The sequence below is a fragment of the Haemaphysalis longicornis genome, unplaced genomic scaffold (assembly GCF_048455015.1).
Source record: "Haemaphysalis longicornis isolate Haplotype H1 unplaced genomic scaffold, Haemaphysalis longicornis Haplotype H1 scaffold_5, whole genome shotgun sequence".
NCBI classification, from domain to species: domain Eukaryota; kingdom Metazoa; phylum Arthropoda; class Arachnida; order Ixodida; family Ixodidae; genus Haemaphysalis; species Haemaphysalis longicornis.
Window position 1 is genome coordinate 66,616,837 of NW_027526385.1, and position 21,859 is coordinate 66,638,695.

Genomic DNA, 21,859 nt, shown 5'->3' on the forward strand with positions numbered 1-21,859 from the left:
TGTACTTTTTAAGCAAGGTGATGCCAGAGTCCTTCAATGCCTTTCTGGTCATGAAACTTCGCAGTCACGCTATGGGAGAGCTTCGCACGCTGCCCAGGGAGGCCGCGCCACGGCGCTGGTGTTGATCGGAGGGCAGCTGGGGGCGTGGTCAGAGCGCGTTTGGCAGGAAACGGACCACGAAGTAAGATAAAACAGACGCTCACCGCCTTATCAGCAGTGCACTTTCACTTTACGTGTCATGGGCCGCTCAAATGGACTTGTCCTTTTGTGAGTGGCAAAAAAAATTGGTGCGAACAGGCATGCTGCTACTGCGTTCCTGCCTGCCGGTTTGGCTACAGAGCAGCAGCGGCCGCCCGATGCCCTCCGATCTGCGGTTGCGCCCCTCGCGGTAGCCTTTGTCCCCGTACGAAACTTGGCCGGGAGTTTCATGACCAGAGAAGCATTGAAGGACTCTGGTGATGCTTTGTAATGACTGGACAGTCTGAACCCGTTCCCCAGCAGTGTCATGTGGAAGACTGTGTAAGGGGACGTGATTATTTTGGTGTGTGTAAAAACGCGTTTCTTCCTAATAAAGTTAGTTGCAAGTTTGCGCATTGTCTCGTCCTCTTTCTTCATGTTCGTGTAGTTTGTGCACTGAACGTTCAAGCACGATATACCACCTGGCCAAAACCTTTAGCTTGTTATACGAGTAATACAGCTTTTTAACTGTAACTCTCTGTCCACAATTTGCGACTGTCTTTCCCCCACTTACTGCTGTCCTTCCACGACTGGCAACCAACTTTCCACCACTATAACAGTCTTTCAACAAGACAATGTCTTTTCCAAGTTTACAGCTCTTCCGCAACTTACAAGTGTCTTTCCACAACTCACAACCACTGTTGCAAAAGACAGAGCAGTCCTCGTGCCATGCTTTACCAAGCGATTACGTGCTGAGCGCTCAAAGGGTATGGTGTGCAAGAGTAAAAAATGGCCGCGTATCTGCTCCTTTCGTTGCAAATGTCGACGAAAGACGATAGCCTTTGTCGACATTTACCAAGTAAATGCCTCCCTTCGCTTTCCCGCTCACCCCTCATGCTGTTCCTCTCCTGTCTCGCTCCTCCCAAGGTAAACACGGTAGAGGTTTGCTCAAGTCAATTTAAATTTACAGCGTTCCATGGCTCCATGTCAGGTGCCTCGGTGCCAGCGTTGCCGTACAGCGGAGACGCACGTGAATCGAGGCACCCTACTACTATAGAACCACGTTGCCCTGCTCTACATGCATTCCAAGTGGAACGTGGAACCTATCTAGTGGAACCTTTCGTTACTGTTGCCGTTTCATTTCTTAAATGCCGCCAGGAGCTATAGTGGCGCGGGCAACAGCAGGCAACGGTTTTCCTCAGATGATGCAATATTTCATTTGCTATCGCAAAAAGCAAGCATCCATGAATTTTTTAATAAAGGAACACTAAAATATCAGTTACGTATTGATTTTCTGCCTCATATTTGCGTAATGTTGTGTTCTTGTTCAACAATGTTGGCAAGTACGATACGATCACTGACACCAGACTTAGACGTATAGATTTGGCTGTGGGTATATAAGACTACTGCACAGCTTGTTTCACTTTGGCCTGGTGGCTGAATCGAGTCACAGACAGAGAGACCAAAATGTCTGAATTTAAGTAGCCCAAGAAGGACTATACAGGGGTGAGACAGCTGAACCAGATTTGGGAGCAGTTTTCGGAGCAGCAAAATCTTGATTTTGGAGCAGGAGAACCTTGATTTGGAGCAGAAGAACGAGATTTATTATGTCACCTTAGGAGCCTAAAAAACAAATTTCTGGCAAATCAGGGGGGTGGGGGTGGAGGGAAGTGCACCTTTTAATTGGTTTTGAACGTACATAACTCTGAAACAGCTATCAATAAAGTTTTTCTATCAGAGTATCACAATTGGTATGACAGTTTTACAAACCATTTTTAAATTTCTAGGCTCTATGCATAGATAGCGTGGAGCGCCGTTGAGAATATCGAATTAAAAATCTAAGCAACTCCAAGGCATTTTTATTATCATGTGAATGCCTAAATTATTATTTTTGCAATCCCAGACCCGGCTTTACGCACAAGTGTAGAGCCACGGCAAAAGTTGCGCAAAGCGAGGTGACAGTCGTCGAACCCCCCCCCCCCCCTCCCCATTTCAATCCCCAAGGTACACGTTCACTACGATCGTAATTTGAGGAACGTTGGTATGTTCAGCCACCTTTCCCTTGGCTCCAAATTTCACTTCAGATAGATGAACCATTATTACTAGCGTGCAATAATAGCCCGTCCTCAGACACTGCTTGAATATTTTGCGGTGATGTAGCCTGCGCCGCCACTTCTGCAGCGTCTATCGTCCCATTCCCGCCGCTCGCAAGCTTGCTGTCAGAGGCAGCAATAAATCAGAGTTTTATAACACCGCAACGAGTGCGAAATTTCACTTCAAGCACGCACCGCGCCTCACACTCAACGCCGAAACACGGCGAATTCGCCAGCAGCACGTTGTTTTTGATGAACTCCCGTCTTTCGAGTCGCACAGCTTCCCGCCGCAACAGATCAAACGACTAAATGTAAACCCAGCCACCCCCATAACCAAAACCACGGCACAAATCGGCGAAGACACTCAGCCAGAGCAACTGCTTCGCCCGGCGGTCATGTTTTCCAATCTTCACCACACCAAGATGGCGGCGCCCGCTGAGCGCTGATGTCGTTCCGGAGATAAGGCGCTCCGAAAATTGCCGTTTTTTCGTCAACTTGCACAAGTAGTTTGTCGCCTCAGTACGCAGTACTCAGTACGCAGTTTCGATAGGGAAACTTTAAAACTCGCAGAGTGTAACATGTGCAACCTGACTAGACTTTCGAAAAAAAAAAAGAAACTATCTCTGAGGCAGTTTCATGCGGTGTTTTATTGAATGATCAATCAACCAAACCTTTACAAACAGCATCACCTTGGGGGTGCTGAAAAATTATGCCGTTAGTAAGCATTTTTCCCCTCTGAGACTGACGGGAGCGTTAAAATCCTTGGCTCTCAGACTGTTTTGGAGCAGTTTGGCGCAATTTTTGCGATTTTCAAGCTTTTGGAGCAGCCTGGCGCAGGAAAACAAATTTGTATCAAAACTGCGCAATATGCGCAGCTGTCTCACCCCTGACTATATAGTCTTTAAAGAGTTCACGGGTCGCCCACCTCTTGGAAGGTGCGGTCAAACAGGAGTCGGAGCAGCTGCGGGAGCTCGGCACTTCCGTTCCCAGGCCGAGACAGGTACACGTTCACAAACAGGCGCACAAACTCCGTCAACTTGTCCAGGTAGCTGCTGCAGGGAGGGAATGCACACGCATGCTCAGACTCATTAGTGCGGAGTGGCAAGAGAAGCCAACGACTCCAGTCCACATGTTGGCAAATGGTAGCACAAGCAGGGGGGCCATAACCCAGAAACAGGACAACGAGCATCCTCTGCTTTGTATTCTGCAAGGGGAACTGCACAGACACGCGTTTACTTCAAACGTGATGTCCCCAGAAACAAAATAGGCACCACCCCACGGCACGGTTCAGTAAGGCACGCCGATAATGTGCAGACACATCCCTAGTATGCTTAGCTGAGCTTCAACCCTTCTCTCCAACCTTCATCGTCTATCAGCCTTTCTTCGTTGCCTGTTATTTCTGGTACGGCAGCAGCGATTCGCGGCACGGAACCGAGCTTCCGTTTGCTACAACCAGACGGCGAAAGCGTCTAAAGCTTGAAAAATCCCTTTCCCAGATGGAAGAACATGTGAATGGGTCTCATATTTCAGGAACAGCGACTAGTCAGCCCTTCAGTAACTACTGTACTTGTACCATCGGTGCAAGCGCTGTTTAAATGATGAAACAATGGCCCCGACCTGCCCCTCTCTTCTGTTCTGACCTGTCATCCTTTGCTGTGGGAGTGGTCTGCAGCGCCGTGATGGCCAGCCGAAGCAGCAGCTGCAGGCAGTCAAACCCGAGGTCGGCGGCTGCGGCCCGAGACAAGGCTTCGCAGAGACAGGTCAGCGCAAGCACTGCCTCCTCTGAGGACCCTTCCTGCAGGAAGCATTAAGGGGGGACACTGCTCTTAAAACAGATTCCTTTAATTTTTAATTAAACTTTGCGAACCTTGTCAATCTTGCTGCCCTTTTTCCACTGGTTTCAAATATGCCATTATTTTTTGAGTCAGCAAATTAGTTCCCAAAATAATTTGAAATAATTAGCCATTTCTGGAGAAACAATAGACAATACAGTGCTAGTCACAGAACTGTAATCCTTATATTTTCTAATACTTTAAACCCTGGTAGATAATCAGTTTTTTGATGCACCACTTGGAACTAATTTTACAGCTCATTAAACCCTGGTGGCACTAGTGGAAAGGAACCATTTTGAATGCCCATTTCAAACAACAAAGTTTCACCAGGGTTCATAGTACTGAAAAATATAAAGATTACAGTTTTATGACTATCACTGTTTTATCTGTTGTTCCTCCAAAAATGACTAATTACCTCTAATTATCTCGGTAACTAATTTACTTACTCAAAAAATAATGACATCCTTGAAATCAGTGGAAAAAGGGCAGCAAGACTGGCAAGTTTCACAGAGTTTACTTAAAAAAATTGTTTTTAAAGCCATGCCTCCCTTAAAAGTGGGATGGCAGGGCAGGGGGCTTCTTTTCCAACAGTCTCAATCCAAAGCTACAGTGTAGATTATAGCATAACAGCTTATAGCGCAGGACCAAATATAATGCCGGTTTTTGTGACCACCAGTTTGCCTCCCCTAGAACTCAACGCATAAGCATACCGCTTAAAGCGCAATACCGTTTATAGTGCAATTTTCTGGCAGGCGTGCCGATCGACCGGCACAGCTAGGGCGTCGCGTCGTTTTATGGTCGCGAGAAAGAAAAAGAAAAGATGGAATCAGACATTTGACGCAGCGCATGCTCAATGCTCCCCTCTAAATTTGACACAAAAAACCAAAAAAATAGGCACCCTTTAGTTCACGTGCGTGTCCCGTCTGCAATCCCCCCCCCCTCCCCTGTGCTGCTTCACCCCGCTCCGTAAAAGTTGTTTCTATTAGAACAGTATGCAGATAAGCAACCGCCATTTTCCTTTCTGAACATCTGGAGATAGTGAGCCGTGACGTCAGAGGTTTCCACTACCTGTTCTCTGTGCAAGGTGGGGTGGAAAAACAAAACAATTCCCAAACGCGGTCTTATCACAATGTCCCGCCTTATCACACACACAAAAAAAAAAAGACGGAATAAAGATTGCACCTGTGTTTTTAGAGGCTTTCGTTTGAGTAACGATAAACAAAGAATGATTGAAAGGTAGGTTGCAACGTGGTTGGATTCGCGCATGCTTGTTTAGAACACGGTACCGCTTATAGTGCAGATTTTCACGGCTCCTGCAACGCACGTTACAAGCTGTCTACACCATATTAATGTGACTGCGTTACAACGCTACACTCTCCCCTTGAACTTGTGCGTTTGTGTAAGGAGCGTGCGCAGTATTGGCTAAAAGCCAATTCATCAAACCTTTTTGTTAGCTCTTCTCTTTGTTTTGAACTTTCGAAATCATAAACCCGCTGCTGAAAATCCCCGGGACACCATGCGGCTTGATATGGTTTACCGACACCTGCCGCTGCTAATCAAAATGCTTTGGTGGTACAGCATTACTGACTGATTTGAAAATTTCATCAAAAGATGTGTTCAAACAATTTAACGGCACTACAGATTAGAATTTACACAGCTTTAGTGGTGTACTGCTCAGCACATGGCGACTATAAAATACGCTTCAGTCATGCGAAAGGAAGCTGACGGCTGGCGCTGTCAAAAACAAAAACCTTCAGCCAGAATGAATGCTGTTTTAACCTAACCAGCATGAGAACAACGGTCACAAGACGTGACTCAATGAGTGACCACCCTGACTGCTGTACTTTTCCTGCTGTACTAAGCCAAAATTCAATTTTTTTAAGAGAGAGGCTGTTGCTGCTTGAGGGTTTCTTGGGATGAAATGTGGTAACGAGGGTGCAGCGATGTGGAGAGGGCATAGCCTAACAGGGAGGAGTACACAGGCAGAAAGTTGAAGAAAGAATGCTTGAACGAGACGCTTATATAGGCAGAGCTTTTCTAAGCTACCGAATCCGGTGGCCATGCTTATACCTGTCATCATTTTTCAGCAAAGAGAAAACATTACGCATATTTGGGGCATGACATCAATACGTAAGGGATGTTTGCATTGTTCTTTTAACTAAAAATACATGGCTACTTAATTTTCGCTTTAGCAAATAAAAAAATATGCCACGAAAAAAAAAGGCACTAGTGGCACCTCCTTGTGGCAGTGTTCCAAGTTAAAAAGTAACGAAAGGTTACAGTAGATGGCGTGAGCAGTGGAACACGACAAAGATGAATTGGCATGAATGAGAGTGTCAATCTGCTGGTTTTGATGAGTTCTATGAAGCTCAGCCTTGCGATTAGGGAACGCCAGACAGCCTCGCTGTTAAAGGGACCCTGCAACACTGTTTCAGCAGTGCAAGTAAACCTGTGCAGCATTTAGAGTACACTGCCAGGAATACCTGAGCCAAATATTACACGTGCATGTGAAGCAATGAGAGCGCAAATCGCTGTGAAAGACGTGGAAAAACCAACCGCGCTTTCTCCAATTTTCCTCATTATGCACCCCAGGCATGGCCTAAACAATGTCATTGTGGCCATGGCTGGCCTACTGGCTGTCGCTGGCCAACTTCACGGCTTATTTCTCACATTTATTGTGACAATCCGCTGTCGTCGGCGCTGTGTACCAACCTCTTCTATGCCTGAACCTGTACGCACAGTTTTGGCGTTTCTTTTGTGCTTTGAGTGCGTGCGGAGTTTGAGTGCTGAACTCAACACACCCCTTTCAACAAGAACACTCGACAACAAATGTTTATTGCTTCAAAAACGCCCGCACCTGCGTGCACTTGCAAGTAGGCAGCAATGCCTGCTTTTTTGTGGCACCAGACCGGAAATAGACCCTTCCATGTTGCGGAAAAAAGAAAACTCGAAGGCCTGTGATATATCGAAGGCCGCCGAAGAGAATGCCGCGAGCCGGCCCCTTCTATGGGAGAGAGAGTGTGCAGCTTTCGTCGCACTGTCTGCGGTCGAGTTGAGAGGGAACGATTATGCGCGATTTCGGTGATAGTGTATGAATTTTCATAATTCTTCTTGAAGCAGACTGCTAGAACAATAGACTTTACTCCAAAATACATTCCAAGTAGTCGATGGTAAGTGCTGCAAGGACCCTTTAACATCAGCATTTGCGATGTTAAGTCAGCGAAGCTGCACGCATTTTTGTGTGTGTGCGCGACTGCAGACAAGCGTTGTGTCTCACCTGTGGTGTGCCACTGCCCAGTGCACTGGTAGCCCAACGACAGAGAGCGCCAACTAACTCATGGCCGACCTCGGCCAGCGGCAGCCAGCTCAGCAGGTGTTCCACGCAGCAGAGCGCTTGCTTCACACTCCCCCGACAAGCTTCAATCCCCAGCACACCTGAAACATGTGCCAACATCCATAGTGAGGCCTCTAATTGGCACTTTTAGCCTTGGAGCTCATGCTCATACAACACAAATTGAGCATGTACATAGTTAAAAACGTGTGACTGCCAACTAAGGGTTTATTCAAAAAAGGTAAAAAAGATGTTTCAGCTTCCATACAAAAGCCTTGTTCACTGTCAGTGAACAAGGGGAAACATCTTTTTTACCTTTTAATACACCGTTTGTTGGCGATCGCACGTTTCTAACTGTGAATCTTCTACCTGACTAGATGAGATTTCGTCGAACCTTAGATTTTAATTAGGCACGTAAGTAGCATGCTCTCCTCGTTCCTTTAGTCAGCTTAACCTCACCTTCTCATCATCTCATGGCTGTCCACTGTAAGATGATGGCAGCTGCCGCCATTGCTTCATTTGTTTCCTCTAATACCTCGATTATTTGTTTGAAGTGTGTGATAAAACGAATGTCATTGTTGTAAGGGCAAAGCAATCTTTTTAATGAAAAACTTGCAAGTCTTCACGGTTCTTGTAAAACAAATCAGAGAGCCCGTTTAAAAATAAGTCGCGGGAGGCACCACGCTGGTGCATCGAAGTCCCCCTACCTGTGAGAAGTGCCACAACCTGCGGTGTTCGCTGTTCCACCAAACGACGGAGCTCCTCCCGTTTTGGACCACTCCGGCGGTCTTCACGCGGAACCCCGCCCACCTCCTCCGAGGTGGTCTGTAGCAGGAGCAGCCCCAGGGGCAGACTCTCTGCCCCCGGCTGGCACAGCTGCGCAGTTGACAGGGCAACATTCGAAACACTGGTGGTAGTTGTTCCATTGGTTTAGATTGGCTTGCACTGGTTACACCTTAGTTTCACCAATTACACCTTCATCACACACACCTTGCCACTTTCTTACCCTGGCTGGCACAGCTGCCCCAATTGTGAGAGCAACATTCGATACGCTGGTGGTAGTTCCATTACCTTGGCTTGCACTAGTTGCACCTTAGTTACACCAATTATACCTTCGTTACACACACATCTTGCCACTCTCTCCCTGGCCACCACAGCTGCACAGTTGGGAGAGCAACATTCAATACACCGGTGGTAGTCGTTCCGCTGTCTTACCTTGGCTTGCACTAGTTACGCCTTAGTTGCACCAATTACACCCTCTGTTACACACTTCTTACCATTTTCCAGACTCTTCCTGGCTGGCACAGCTGCACAGTTGGGAAAGCAACATTCGATACACCGGTGGTAGATGTTCCATTGACTTGGCTTGGCTTGCATTAGTTGCACCTTAGTTCACACCTTAGTGACACACTCATTACTAAAGCGACTTAAAGGAGCCATGAAAAGAAAACAAAAGTTTGTTTTATTCGAAAGATTAGGTGTTTCATAGTACCCTAAGCGCTTTCCCGGAAGCAAATGATGCTTTATTCACTGAGAAATAAGGCAATTTAAGCCAAAATTTTAAATCTCCCGCTAAATTGCACATTTCGTGACGTGAACAATGGCGTCATACGAGCCGGTCCATGAAACAGATACTTAGTATGTCGACTCCATATAGCACCCACACGCGGGAATCAAACAGGAACCGGAACTCGTGCCAAAACCGAGACGGCGGCCATTTTAAAAATACTAGTAAAACCTAGTGCACCCGCAGCCCTAGTCATGGAATCGCCTGATCCGAGAACAAAACTCTCGCCGAGAAGCTTGGGCTTGCATTTAACAACCTCCCACCACTTGAACGCTCAATGCTTCTAAGTGCACGAGCGGCAGGAGTTGTGGGATACGCGGATGGACCGGAAAGCGACCATTCCACGATAGCCACAACAGACGAACGCCAGCCGTCGGCACTGCTGCCTCGTCAGCCCCGTCGCGACGGATGAATACAGACTGGTACGTACGTGCCGTATTTTTATTACGGTTAATAATAGTTCGATTTCAGTAGCAGTATCGCTTATGCCAGTTGGCCGGCGTCGTGTATGGAAAGCCGCTCGCGCGAGCTCTCTGCTCCGACCAGAAAGATACGAGCGTCAATGCGCGGTGTGTACGGCATTTTTTTTCCCCAAGGTCAGAGCGCTTTGATGGCGATTTGACGAAGTCGGCGACGAGCACCAGCATGTCCCAGAAGTGAGCTAACGTAAGGGTCCCTGCCGTAATCACTTCCTCGGAAATGAAGTGAGCACACTCTTACTTCCTTTAGCTCTCTTTCTGCTCCGTTTGCAAAGTTCACAAAACGTAGCAACTTGCTTCGCCGAGGTTCGTCGTTGGGCAGCACATGAAAGGAGATCTCTTCACCGGTGGGGATGTCGCACTCCCTCTACGATTTGCCCGTACTACATGGGCATTTCAAAGCGCAGCAACGAAATTTCATTGTAAAGTACTTGAACAAACTGAAGTTTTCAGTGGTTGTAAACTGTAAACGAGCTCGTAACGACAGCAGCAAGCCAACACGACCTCCATACCGAAACCTGTGCGACTAGTGGCACTGTCTCGTTGCTGCTCTCTGTTTCTTACTCCCCTTGTTTCTATTTTTACCTTTGCTGGTTGGCGATATGACGGCCAACCTCCTGTGAAGGCATTACGATACCAAGCAAGGTCGCGGCTGTGCGTGCAGGGACGGTTCGTTGGCCCCGAAGAGCCTCGAACCCGAAAATTCGTCTGCGCGACGGCGAGATGTCGAGATCGGCCGGCGTTAGTTTCGTACGCATTGGCGCACACGCTTGCGAGTTCGTTCGGACCTTTAACCGTTTACTCCACCGTTCTTTGTCATAAAAAGAATGTGCAGTATGTTTCACGGGCATTTAGCTCGCTATGCAAGCTGTAAGCCCTGCGATGCGATGCGATGAGGCTTTGAAGCCCTGCCTAACATGCGTTTGCTTTTGCCGGCCTCCGCCAATCGCAGAGCATTCCCAAGTGACATCACAGGTTCTGTTGCGGAAAATGAGCTGGTGGGTCGCATGGTCATTTCCTTTTTTCCTAATTATGTAGCTTATTTGAGCGAAGTTTGCCTTATAAGTGGTGTCGTTATGGTTCTAACGAGGCAATCTTTCGAATGAACCAAACTTGTGTTTTCTCTTCATGGCTACTTTAACCAGTTTCAAGGAGCAAACGTATGCTGAAAGGGCGCCTTTTCGCGAACTTGATGCTATTTAATTGCTGCACTCAAACTTTTTGAGAAGGTGCTAGCTGGGATACTGTACCGGACGACAACGTTGATCCTACTTGCCGGCGCAGACGGCACCTGAAATTGCGAGCTTGTCTTGAAAAGACAAAGCTTTCCGTTTTCTAGTCGACAGCTGGGCCTATAGCACCTAACCGACACCACACTCACATTGGAAACGCACGGTAGTTTACAGTGCGGGCAATGTTCTCTAAATTAGTGCATATCTCCAGCCAATTTTTCAGAAAAAGTGCAAAAAACAATGGCTCGCCAGCGTAGCAAATTCGTTACATCAAGGTGTAACTGTTGCCATGCCTTCAGGTCGAAAACGCATCGTTTTCAATGGGGTTGGCAATGGGGATTTGAAAAACGTTGTTAAATCCAGGAATTCGTCACATGGAAGTTCGTTACATCCTGGTTAAAATTTAATTGAAATGACTCCTTTTTCCCCTATTTGTGCCTTGCAGACATTGTGCTAACTCAAAGCAATTCTTCACACAGGCCAGGGATGTCGAGTTCGGCTGGCGGTAGTTTCGTACGCATTGGCATACACACTTGCGTGTTTATTCAGAACTTCAACCGTTTATTCCACCGTTCTTAGTGTCATAAAAGGAATGTGCAGTATGTTTAACGGGCATATAGTTCACTATGCAAAACTGGTAAGCCCTGCCTAACTTGCGTTTGCTTTTGCCGGCCTCCGCCAATCGCAGAGCATTCTCGTGTGACATTCTAGGTTCTGTTGCGGGGAATGAGCTGGTGGGTCGCATGGTCATTCCCTTTTTTTCTAATTATGTAGCTTATTTGAGCGATGTATGCGTTAAAAGTGGTGTCAGTATGGTTCTAACGAGGCAATCTTTCGAATTAACCAAACTTGTGTTTTCTCTTCATGGCTCCTTTAACATACATCTATTGCAAAACTCCCCATAGGCCCCATGTATCAAAAACTGGTATGCAGTTGGCCCCCTGCACTGGGGGTAAACAGGGGCAAGCATGGGGCAAGTTGACTAGCCTGCCATCTGTCGGCAGACAGTTGAACCCACCTGTAAGATGCAGTCGAGGAATCCGGCCTGCTCCTGTGGCCCCCCCATGCACGCCAGCCCGACAAGCAATTGGCACAGCTTGTTGCGCACAAAGGGTGGCTGGGGGCCAGGCGGAGACAGCAGCAGCCGCTCCAGGGCACACCAGACCGCCTGGCGCGCTGCCTGGTCCAACGTTGGGCCAGCCTCCTGCGAACAGCAAAGCGCACACACCGTGTTTTAGGGGCGAGGCCCCTCAGGGGCTGGGGCTGTTGCCGTCTCCTGTCGTCGTCGTTGTACTCATCGTCCGTCTCATGTAGTCACGGTACTAAAACACCGGAAAACTCATTTACGCCTCACGCTGGAGCCGCACGCATGCTAAAAAACACAGGGTAACACTCGTTTACGCCTTGCGCTAGAGAGCTTCGTGCTTCAAAGACAAGAGACTTTCACAGCAAAGCTGTATACCTCTACCCCTCAACTGTTTTATCTCCGTTCGCAAAAACACGAAGGCGCCAAGAATACACTTACACGCTGCATGCTTCGCCACTCCCCAGGTTTCACGTCAGTGGACATGCGCTTGAATATTTTCGGAGATACGCTTGATTTCTAAAAACTTTTTGGCCAGCCTAAAGACAACAGTTTATGCAATTCACCCCGATTCAACTGCCCTGCCAAAAAACAGTAAAAGAATACTTGGACACAAGGTATGTAAAGGCAAGACCCTTCCAAACAACTAAAAATGTTGCTCATATAGTATACAGTCCAGCCCGCTTATAAAGAACAGACCTGAAACCGGAAATCAGTTCGTTACATCTGTCTTTCGCTATATCTGAACATAAAATTATGTGTATACAAATGATAACAGTCAAGGCTAAAAGTTGGGCTAGTTGGTGTTGACTTAGAACCATTTTACTAGGAAAAAAAAGACAGGGACCTAGAAATAAGCTAACAGGACAATCGCTACAGTTTGCTTTCTAGGTCCCTGTCTTCTTTCGCTAGTAAAATGGTTCTAAGTGTTCACAGGAAACGAAGATTTGTTTTTTATAGCCGGGATTTCATTAAAACCGGGTTCACTATAACTGGGCTATACTGTGTCAATATCATTCGATGCAAGAGAAACCTCGAGCATACCTGAGGCAAAATGTAAGTACATAATCAAGAGTGCCAGTGCTCATTTAATTAACCCTTGTTTTGTATGGCCGTTTCTCGCTCCCTGCCAGGCTCCTTTTTTCATGTTTGTTAGGTGAAAATTTATGCTAGTAATGCCCTGCGATGTTCTGCAGGACACGTACCGTATTTATTCGATTATAAGCCAAGGGTGCAGTTAGAATAGTAAAAAGCGTGCGCGCGCACGCACGCACCCCCGCGTGCATGCACGCACGCACCCGCGAAACAACATACCACATGAAGTGGCAACTGGCAGCTAACACCCAGATAAAAAGATTCCCGTGGCTGCTTTGGTCATGCTGCTGAGATAAGAGGAAGCCACGTGGATGAAAAAACATGTTCTCCTTTGGTTATCCAAACTTTACCAAACAAGATCTATGTGTGTTTCAACGACTTTTCAGTAGATGGCCCGACATGCCCGCAATAATTTTTTTACACGAGCTGTATCGGGAGTGGCAGGGAGTGTGTGTGTGGTTGCTCTAGTTATTTCGGGAGTGGCAGTGAAAGGGATAAGAATCACACTGGGTTGGTTTTCCCAATTAACTGAAAAAACATGTCAGACAATGTGAAAGAGTGGCAAGATAAAAGCAAACACTAAACCGAAAGAGCTCGAACTGTTTTATGCAGAGCAGAAACAACGGTACACACAGATGGCGCTCAAGCGGTGTGAATACGAGAAATTCCATTGAACTGAGCAAACCTCCCCTGCCTTAATCACTGGAAGAGCTGGAGGGGAGGAGTGGGACGGGAAAGAAGAGCAGTTGTTATGTGGGAGGGGTGGCAAGAGACCACAGTCTTTCAACGACATTTGCAGTTCTACAAGCAGATAAATGGCCAATTTTCCTGCTTTATTCTTCACGAAATATAACTTTTTAGAACAGATTGAAGTTGGGTTCATTGATATGAGTTCATGCCCAAAAAACAGGGTTGAAAACAATTGCGAACTTTCCAGTCCTTGGCCAATCCCTCCCTGTGGCATGTGCTCACCGGGGGCATCGGCTAAGGTTCAAGAAGAATGGCTAGTATGTAATTAATGCTGCAATAATATGCGTAAGCGTGCACGCATATGAGGGAGTGAGCGAGCGAATCTATCTTTGATGCTCATAGCGCAAAAATCCGGACAGCGGACAGAAAACGGCACAACAAACAAGCGCTGCCCCTTTCTCAGTCGGTTGTTCGGTTCTTTGTGCCGTGAGCATCATGGAATACCGACCAGCCAGCACCCTCCCGCTTTCAACTTAGCTTGACAAAAGCTCGCTGGCATTTTTTGCCGTAGTGGTACCTCCTTCGCTAAGTATGCGCACAGACTCCAAGTTCTTAATCCATCTATACTAGCACTACCTCACAAACATGCCTACTAGCTCCAACTCACAAGTATTGAATGTAAGCAACCACGAGTCGATTCTTCCAAGGTTTCCATGTATTTTGAGGTGTTTTACGACTACAGGATTCTTGTAAGACAGCCATTTTATGCAGCCAAATGCTGCATCGACGATTTCTTTTTCAGTGCACGATGCGCCTGTTTTCTGTGTATGCTTTTCTCTATTCTGTTGTATACGCTGCAAACTTGTATTGTGTAAATTCCGCCCAATGTAATTCCCCTTGGGGCCCTTAGGGTATGCAAATAAGTAAATAAATAAATACCATTTTCCCCCACAACAAGGGGGGCTAGCCACCTGGTTACCAGGAGAAGTAAGTAGCCCACACACTCCACTCACTTGAAGCGCCGTGAGAGCAAAGACCAGCAGCCCAGGACTGGCTTGAGGCTGATCCAGTAACCGCACCCATCGACACCAGCTGTCCGGCTGCTGGCGCAGTTCTGCCAAATGGCGCTCTGCGAGTGCAGCAAGACATCTGAACTGATTTATTGCTTGATTGATTATAACTGATTGATTGATTGTAAGGTTTCACACGGTGATGCAACGCAGGCGATGAGGCCTGTCATAGGGGAGGGCTCTGGATTAATTTTGACCACCTGGGGATCTTTAACGTGCGCTGAAATCCCGCGCGCGTTTTTGCTTTTCGCCTCCATGAGAAAAGCGGCCGCCGCGGCCAGGAAATGAATGATTATAATTGAAAGACCTTCATTACGGCAGGAGCTCTGTGAACGCAGCAGCAAGAGATTGATTGAAAAACTTATTAAGACAAGAAGACCAGAAATCCAGGCGTGGGTAAGGGAAAGCAGAGTCCTTGAAACCGTATAACATGCAGGCGGCACAATGAAACAGCAATTTCTAAGGGATCAAAAGCTTGGGTGTGCAAAAAATGGATAGCTTTGCTGTTTAATAATGATTACTATGTAATAACAGTGTTTAAACAGCCTTCCTAACGAGGGACAGAATAGGGCTTAATGACGCCATACAACTCCTAACTAATAGTCTGCTCTTTACAATTGTATGCAGGAGTTGGCAGAAACACAAGTCAGTTTAATGTCCACTGTATTATTGCACAAGGTGTACCAGTCAAAAGCAAGCAGAGACTTGCCTATCTAGGGTAAATTGGAGATTTGCTGCCACTATCATGGACAAAACTTTTGCAGAATCACACCTAGTAACTTTCGGCAGAGCTCGAGAGTGAATCGAAACCACCTTTAAAACTAGAACAACTTGCGATACCGCACGGTACAAGGTAAGCACGATAAAATGACTGCTTACTGTTCTCCTCTGAGCTGCCAGATATACCTTGTCCCACACTGGCCTTTCACTGTATTGGATGAGACCTGCCATAGTAGGTGATATGTTCCCCTAAACAGAGAGACATGTTGTAGTAGCTAACAAAGGGATTTAATTCAACTCCTTTTTGCGAAACCTAGTGCAGGAAATAAAAAAGTGCCAACGCTAGCAACTACCCACCATCAACAACAACAACAACATCAGCAGCAGCCAACTAGGTCCACTGCAGGACGAAGGCCTCTCCCATCGACCTCCAACCGCTCCTGTCCCACGCCGCTCGAGTGCACTCTTTGCCTCCGAAGTTCTTTACTTCGTTTACTAACTACAACTACTAATACAGTTGAACCTCGTCATAAGAGGCATGGATGTAAGAGACAACTGGGTTTATAAGAGACACTATTCACCCACATGGATGGCTGCCCTATCTTTCCTGTTCAATTGACCTCTTTTATAAGAGACATCAGATAGTTGGTTATAAAGGACAAGTTATCCTCGAATTTCGGTCAACAATCTCACCTGTGACAAACATTTTTACATTAGATGTGTTGCCACCAGTCACTAACGGCAGCTGCGTCCGTTGTGAAATCAGAGGGGACGATATACACCCGCAGTCGCTATTTATGAGAACATCAGCAAACACACAGTGGTTCAGTCAGCTATGAAATGATGACAAGAAGCTCTGCCAATGGAAATGCAGCGTACAGAAGTGGTTAAAGCTTACCGACATGCGTACGAGCACGACCACACATGCGAGCTTATGTGCAAGCTGAGGATACCCAGAGCGCGCAGTGGGCTCTCCCAATCGCATAGCTCCCAATCAAGAAGCATCGCAGAATCCTGCAAGCCTGATGAATAGCCTGAGCACACAATGGAAAAAGCTGCGCTCTCTGGCTCCACATCTGATCTCCACATCTACGATTCATCTTCCGCAAACAGTGAAAGAAGAGGAAGATTGCAGAAGCTGTTGTAAAAAACTGTAAATACAGTCATGAAGCAAACAAAGATTCAGAACTATTTTATAAATTCTAGGGGCAAAACATAAATTAGAACAAACCTTTCTTTTGCAACATGCTGTATCATTCTATTGAGCTTATTTTAGTCACAGGGTTCCCACATTGAACTAGCGGTTAGTGAAAACATGGTTCCCTGCTTATAAGAGACCTCTCGTATAAGAGACAGAAACTGCTCCCCGGTACGTGTCTCTTATAAAGGGGTTCAACTGCAGCTAAAAACCTCTACACATGGGAAAGAGTATGCATATTAATCAATCTGAGTGGCAAACATAATGCTCTATGAATTGCACACTTTTACGTTTGATTTTTACCCCCCGAATATCCTTAATGCAACAAGCTCCTGTAAGCAAAATCATTGACCAATTGTCTCGTCATCTCGTGCCGCACATCGTTTCAGAAGCATATCTGCCCAACCACATCGTCATAAAGGAAACACATTGCTCTGTGCACATGTTCATAGTGAAGTGCTCAGCAAAACTTTGTCAGGTCGTATTGTCAGGTCATATTTTCAAGTGTAAAATCACAGTCACTGATCAAGACAAAAATGAAATGTGACGTTTCGGAAGCCATACGAGTTCCTTGTTCACAATGTGAACAAGGAACTCATATGGCTTCCGAAATGTCAAATATCAGTGGCAATGTGCTGCTGAGCGCAAGGATGTGGGTTCCATTCCAGCCGCAGTGGCCGCTTTTTGGATGGAGGCGAAAAGCGGAAACGCCCGTGTACCAAGAGTTCAGCACACTTTAAAGATTCCCAGGTGGTCAGAATTCATCCGGAGCCCTTCACTATGGCGCATTTCATATAGCCCAAGTGCAACCCGGCGCATTAAATTAAAATCAATCAATCAAGAAAATAAACTAGCGATAGTAAATTTGAGGCTCGAAGCAAATTCGAAGCTAATAGTGATTTGGTCGAACCATTTCGAATCGAATAGTTCGAGCAGCACACATCACAAATTACAAAAAGATGAGCAAATTGTGACCCGACCAAGAATTAGAACTCATGTAGGCACAGCATTTTGTGAAACTATTAACAGTTGAGTATCTATTCAGAAAGTACATGCGCAGCTTTCTGTGTTCACAAGGTTGCGTGAAGAAATACTGGTGACTCCACTCTCTCCGGGAGAAGCAGCTCCCGGAGACATTTTCTGCTGACATTTTCTGTAGTCTAGAATGGCCTCTCACTGCTCGCTTGTGTGGCAGGAACTGAAAGTTACTTTCGTGGGACGTAGGCCAGCGCTGGGTAAAGCCGGTTGCCATGGTTCCGCCACCACCCCAGAGAGTTTTCAGATCGTGAAAGCACCGAGTAGTCTGCCACGTGTCTGTCACAGCTCACGCAGTGAGCTGCCGCATTTACTGGATTCTAATTAACTAAATTCTAAGCAGATACTGAAAAAATGTAAATGTAAATGTGATGGGTGCCCTAAGATTACAAGATTTATATTCAACCACAATTAGTACCCACCAAAATATAAAATTGGAACGCAGTTGGCTTCGGAGTTTTTAGCACTACCTAGAAGCTCCGCTAAAAAAAGGAGTACAGTCGAACCTCGTTATAACAAAATCGTACTGGGACAGTAATTTAGTTCGTTATATCCGATATTCGTTGTAACTGCACAGCTGAAAATCGATTCAAACCAATCGGTAATCTGGCTCCCACAAATATCCATGACACAAAACCGCATTATTTTAATCTTCGAACCTACTATAAGCAAGATAACCCTTATCTTTCTCCTTGAGGCATTTCAAGCTCAATGAGCCAAAACATGAAACGGGAAATTACAACAGAACAAAGTTTATTTGAAAAAACATGCCTTTGTTCCCATTTTTTGAGGAAGGATGTGATCTTTGTCTGGTGGCTATTCACAGCACTGAGCAGGGTGAGGTTTTCCACAGTGTCCGCGAACAAAGGGGCCTTTTCTACTTCCGCAGTTTTGGACGTTGGGAGTTGTTTCAAGTAGCTTCTCAGCCTACTGGTCAAATATTTCTCCGTTATATCTGATAGTGTGCATGGCTCTCGCAGTTTCCCTTGCGTTATAAAAGAAAAGGTGTCCTTGAAATGAAGCGTGACCAACCAAAGTTTGTATTTAGTTCGCTATAGCCGATAATTCGCTATATCAGCGTTCGTTATAACGAGGTTCAACTGTAATATTGTAACCACTTGTATCCACGGCCGTAGCCAACCAAAGTGCAAGTTACAGGCCACCACTTTGAACAGTGTTCGCTAATTCTGCATAGAATCGACACTACTAGTGCACCGGCTTGGTGCCGCTATGTCAGCAGCGGTGTCATTCAGAGCCACTTTTGAACGGGAAGTGTGATGGGGGCCGAGAGCTCGCGAACCTCTAGGCAAGGCAACAACTTGGCAATGATGATGATGATGATGATTATGATCATGATGATGACGGGGCCTTGCGACAAGCCTGGGGTGACATCTCAGGAAGCTTATCAATCGAAAAGCTTGGCTTTTGGCTGCCTGATCAGGGGCGCCGAATAATTTGAAAACGTCAAATACCTGCAAACAGATCGAAGCAAATAATAAACAGAGAGCTATTCGATCGAGTATTCGACAACACCGAATATTTGGCCACCCCTACAATACCCCTTTGCGACACGGCGCGTACAATTGTACACGCGACTTTTAAGAGCGTTTTTGAGAGTTACAATCATCGCCATCCCCACTTCAACCGCTCAGTCAGCATTCGTATTTCCCGCTCTACGGCGGGAAATGCGAATGCTGGCTCAGCGGATCAAGTGGGGTACAAGAACACCTACTTGGCACGCCAAATGCTTGGCGCGTCAAGTAGGTGTTCTTGGTTTTATGTTTTCTATCTAGTTAAAATGTTTATAAAGCAAAACCAAAGCTGCTACCTTAATATATAAGGGCTACCGATTACAATAATGGGTAAACGTTTTCTATTGTAGCAATGGTTAGGAAATGGTGGTCACGTTTACGATAGCGTGTTTATGATTAGGACACGACCTAATTTATTAACTACTTATGAGATCGAGTAGTTTATAGTTTTTAAGTGAAATTTTGGTTATCAAAAACACACAGGCAGCTTCAAATTTTTCTAACGGCTACATTCTAATGCGCGCCGCAAAGGGATAAACATTTATTTTTTACTTGGTCAGTGACTATGATTTTACGCGCTCATAGTCCAAGAGACATTCGTAAAGACACATGGAGGGTGCAATATACTGTCACGTCGGGGACAGGTTTATTTGCAGAACGTTGGCTCTTGAAGCGGAGGGAAAACTGGTGCGCCGATTGTCCAAACCGTCGAGAGGTCCCAGCTTCTTTCTTCTCTTCCTCTAACGTACCCGTTCTTCTTCTTCTGAAGCTTGGAGGATGGAGTTGCTAGATTAGCTTAACTACATTCCACATGCGTGACACTTCCCCGGTCGCAGACGAAGCCCTCTGAGCGAGTCACTGTGCAGTACGGGAGTTATAGCGTTTCAAGCGTGCCACGTGCCCAACCTGTGTTTTCTTGCATGGTCGTCCACTTGTGGTTACACGTGATACCAGGTAAGTAACTTCACTCACGCGTTTCAGGACAATGAAGGGACCAACGTAATGGGGAAGGAGTTTTTTGCACAGTCCACGTTTACGCTGGGGGGTCCAGAGCCACACAAAGTCACCAGGGGCGTAAGCGAGATCGGAGTGGCGGCCGTCATATCGCTGCTTTGAGCGTTCTTGAGCAGCCAATGTGCGTAAACGCGCAAGGCGGCGTGCTTCTTCTGCAAGACAAAGTGTCTTAGCCACTGAAGGCTCGTCGTGTTCTTCGAAAGGGAAGATGGTGTCGAGGCAGCTGCGAGGGTTACGGGCATAGAGAAGGAAGAAAGGGCTGTAGCCGGTAATTTCGTGCTTTGCAGTGTTATAAGCGTACGTAAGAAAGGGCAAGAGGTCGTCTCAATTTTTTTGGTCAGAGGCAACATACATGGCGAGCATATTTGTCAGTGTGCGGTTGGTCCTTTCGGTGAGGCCGTTCGTTTGAGGATGGTATGGGCTAGAATGACGAAACTGCACTTGACAGAGGCGAAGGATCTCTTCAACGATGTCCGCGGTGAACTGACGGCCACGGTCACTTATGATGACGCGAGGGGGTCCATGGCGAAGTAGAATACGTCTAAGCAGGAATTTGGAGATTTCCGCTGCGGTAGCAGATGATAGTGCGGCGGTCTCGGGTATGCAACAACGGAACCACAAGGTTTGCGCCGAAGCCAACGTCTTGCGGGCCTGCCACCAGCGCTCTGTACCATGCCTCCGCGCGGTGATAATCACCAGCCGCAAACGGCGCCAATGGCCAGCTGGCATCCCCAACAAGAACCACGAGGCTTCTGGGGGAAAGAGGAAGAAGACGTTGAGGAGTGGCTGACACACTTCAAGAGGGTGAGTCGCTACAACCGCTGGGACGCCTCTGCTCAGCTCTCGAACGTTGTGTTTTCCTTGAATGGAACAGCACTCACGTGGTTTGAAAACCAGGAAGAAAGAAGCTGGGACCTCTCGACGGTTTGGACAATCGGCGCACCAGTTTTTCCTCCGCGTCAAGAGCCAACGTTCTGCAAATAAACCTGTCCCGGACGTGACAGATTGGTGGAGTTGCTAGATTAGCTTAACTACATTCCACATGCGTGACAATACCTATCTGCTGTTTCCGCTGGTTGCTTGTGCCGTCACTGAAGAACTCCGACACCAGGGCAGCAAGTTCTGCATCCTCCCGGCAGGCAGCACCTGGCCCCTCCCCAGCCATCCTACAACCACCAGCCTGCAGGCAACAATAAGGCTATGCACGCAGCACTGGCAATGCTTCTAATCGGAGACATTTCAAGTTTAAAGGCCAACTACGCTCGAATTTCACCTAGGCCAAATTTATTTCAGACGTACCAACTAGGACATGACTGGTAGTCCCATGAAATGCCTTGCTAATCAGTTGGAAGCTTTTAAGTGCAGAGCACCTTAGGGCTCACCTTGTCGTCATAGCTCGCTCGCTGGACCCAGGTAAAGCCACATGGCATTCCGTCGTCACGGCGTAACCCAGAGACTTCGAAAGCCAAGCAGTTTATATAGTCATAAATGTTCGAAATTCGTGCATTGCTGGTGCTTGTCATTCATCTCCCCGTTGTTTAGCGCAAAGAAAACTGCAGGTACATTTGAGGCGAAATATGCGTAATCAACCGGCAGTGCCCGCGTTCATTTAATTAGGAACACTCGTTGGGTTGGTTTTTGCGATAGTAAGCGAAAAAAAAGTGGCAGTGCAACGCCGAGTCGTGCGGGAGGGAAAGCAAGAACAAAAAG

At 46.8% G+C, this 21,859-nt stretch overlaps 1 protein-coding gene across 1 annotated transcript in view; it reads right to left on the minus strand.

Moving 5' to 3' along the window:
* The window catches only part of LOC144138354 (exportin-6-like), a 130,547-nt gene extending 109,197 nt beyond the window's left edge, over nucleotides 1-21,350 (minus strand). The window contains exons 1-7 of the mRNA XM_077670593.1: nucleotides 21,206-21,350; nucleotides 14,594-14,709; nucleotides 11,730-11,915; nucleotides 8,141-8,309; nucleotides 7,380-7,537; nucleotides 3,911-4,065; nucleotides 3,196-3,322 (exon numbers count right to left, since the gene is read on the minus strand). Coding sequence (XP_077526719.1) covers nucleotides 3,196-3,322; nucleotides 3,911-4,065; nucleotides 7,380-7,537; nucleotides 8,141-8,309; nucleotides 11,730-11,915; nucleotides 14,594-14,709; nucleotides 21,206-21,314 — 1,020 coding nt within the window. The 5' untranslated portion in view covers nucleotides 21,315-21,350. The remainder of the gene's footprint in view (nucleotides 1-3,195; nucleotides 3,323-3,910; nucleotides 4,066-7,379; nucleotides 7,538-8,140; nucleotides 8,310-11,729; nucleotides 11,916-14,593; nucleotides 14,710-21,205) is intronic.
* Nucleotides 21,351-21,859: the final 509 nt, after the last annotated feature.